We start from the raw sequence: 2,179 nt of genomic DNA, 5'->3' as shown, positions 1-2,179 counted from the left end.
AGCTGCTTTGCATGTCCCTCCCAGCTGCCCTACCTTCCAGAGCCCATATCAATGCCTGGGTCAGAGCTCCGGGGAGGAACTGCTCAGTTAGGACCCAGAGGGAACCATGGAAGCCCCAGCGCAGCTTCTCTTCCTCCTGCTACTCTGGCTCCCAGGTGAGGGGAACAAGAGGTGGTTTTGCACATCACTGAAAACTCCTGCCACCTCTGCTCAGCACCAAATACAATTAAAATTCAGTGCAGATCAACAAGTTTAGTACTACTCAAAGACAGTGGGTTTGATCATGATTACATGAGTGCATTTCTGTTTTCTTTCCAATCTCAGATACCACCGGAGAAATTGTGATGACGCAGTCTCCAGCCACCCTGTCTTTGTCTCCAGGGGAAAGAGCCACCCTCTCCTGCAGGGCCAGTCAGAGTGTTAGCAGCAGCTTAGCCTGGTACCAGCAGAAACCTGGGCAGGCTCCCAGGCTCCTCATCTATGGTGCATCCAGCAGGGCCACTGGCATCCCAGACAGGTTCAGTGGCAGTGGATCTGGGACAGAGTTCACTCTCACCATCAGCAGCCTGGAGCCTGAAGATTTTGCAGTTTATTTCTGTCAGCAGTATAGCAACTGGAACCCACAGTGATTCAACCTGAAACAAAAACCTCAACAAAACCATCAGTGTTTACTAGATTATACCAGCTGCTTCCTTTATAGACAGCTAGTGTGGTGGCCACTCAGTTTTAGCATCTCTACTCTATTTGGACATTTTGTGGTTCTAAAAAAACAAAACCCTTGAACAATTTGCACTTTGATTCTTGGACTCTCTTCAACTGAGGCACCAGAATCCCAGGTTTCCAGAAATAGTGTCTCACTGTATGAATCCTTATATAGACCCAGTGGTTCTGCACTTTCCCAGTAGAAGTAGCTCAGTGCATGCTACACCGCCCCATTCGAATTCTACAACATTCTAAGTAGTAGAAAATTCTATGTATTTATGCAAATAGTTGACTCAGTAAAGCTGTTCATGCGAAGATACTACCATGGCTGAATAAATCCCATTCTTTTTCTTTCTTCAGGCTATCAACATTTCAGTGGCAATTGGTTATTGTGGGAACTTTTGCCATTTAAAAGTGAACTAAATTATTTCTTCAATTTTCTTTAAGGTTCAGTAGTTTGTAAAAGGATTAAAGTCTGTAAAAATAAAGTACATACTGGAAAAGGAAGAAATAGACTATTCCTAATGACGTCTGCAAATGACCAAGTAGAAGGAGGGATAGAAGCAGTTGTTTTCATTATTTTTCTCCAAGACTTCCTTCCAAAAGGGATTTCATTGATCATATTCATTTATTATGTCAATAAAACATGTTGACATTATGTAACATCTGCTGTGAAGCACTGAGGATACATCTTATCTGTATTATTCTTGCCAAAAATTAATGCTGTGAATTAAATCAAGAGTAAACATCATACAAACTCAATTGGGAGGACATTCTTCAACATAACTGGCCAGTAACCTTCAAAAGTTTCACGGCCATGAAGGAGAAACAAAAGTGAAAAACTGTCACAGATTTAAACATATTAAGGACAAGATGACCAAATAAAATAAAGAAACCTGAATTTTATCTTGTAATATTAAAAAAATGACATTAATGGGAAAAGCAGTGAAATCCATATGGTATTTGAAAGGAGTTAACTAATAACATTATATCTATGTTCATCTCATGGTTGTGATACTTACACTGTGATTATGCATGATGCTGACATTAGAGCAAGCTGGAGGAGGAGTCTATGTGAAGCATCTTTGCTATATTTTAAAAATTTTAAGTTTAAAAATATTTCCAAATAAATTAAAAACACGTACAAACACACAAGAAACTAAAAATATAAGAAAAAAGGTGTTTTTTTAAAAAGTCCGCAAGTTTCCTCCCATTTTGCACCTATTCTTATGTCTGATTCTCATCTCCATTAAAGACAGTCATAGCTCTCATTATGTGGAGTGTAATCACTAATTTGCTCAGTTCTAAGAAGGCAACTTAAAAATTGACAGTGTGTTCCTTCATGACTGTGAAATCTAGGGATCAGGGTTCTCTATTTGTGAAGACCTTGGTTTCTCTTTAAACTGAGGGTGCAGAGTTCAGTTTCTCCAATACAAAATTACTTGTGTTAGTAAATAACCTCATTCCACTTCAGTGT

At 39.4% G+C, this 2,179-nt stretch overlaps 1 gene segment (V, D, J or C); it reads left to right on the top strand.

The window, feature by feature from the left end:
- On the top strand, positions 1-644 carry LOC115891983. The segment is given in 2 exon segments: positions 1-155; positions 325-644. Coding segments are annotated over 2 exon segments (354 nt in total).
- Positions 645-2,179: the final 1,535 nt, after the last annotated feature.

The sequence above is a fragment of the Rhinopithecus roxellana genome, chromosome 17 (genome assembly GCF_007565055.1).
Source record: "Rhinopithecus roxellana isolate Shanxi Qingling chromosome 17, ASM756505v1, whole genome shotgun sequence".
Classification (NCBI taxonomy): Eukaryota; Metazoa; Chordata; class Mammalia; order Primates; family Cercopithecidae; genus Rhinopithecus; species Rhinopithecus roxellana.
Note: the sequence above shows the minus strand (reverse complement) of the source record. Positions and strands in the feature narration are given on the sequence as shown.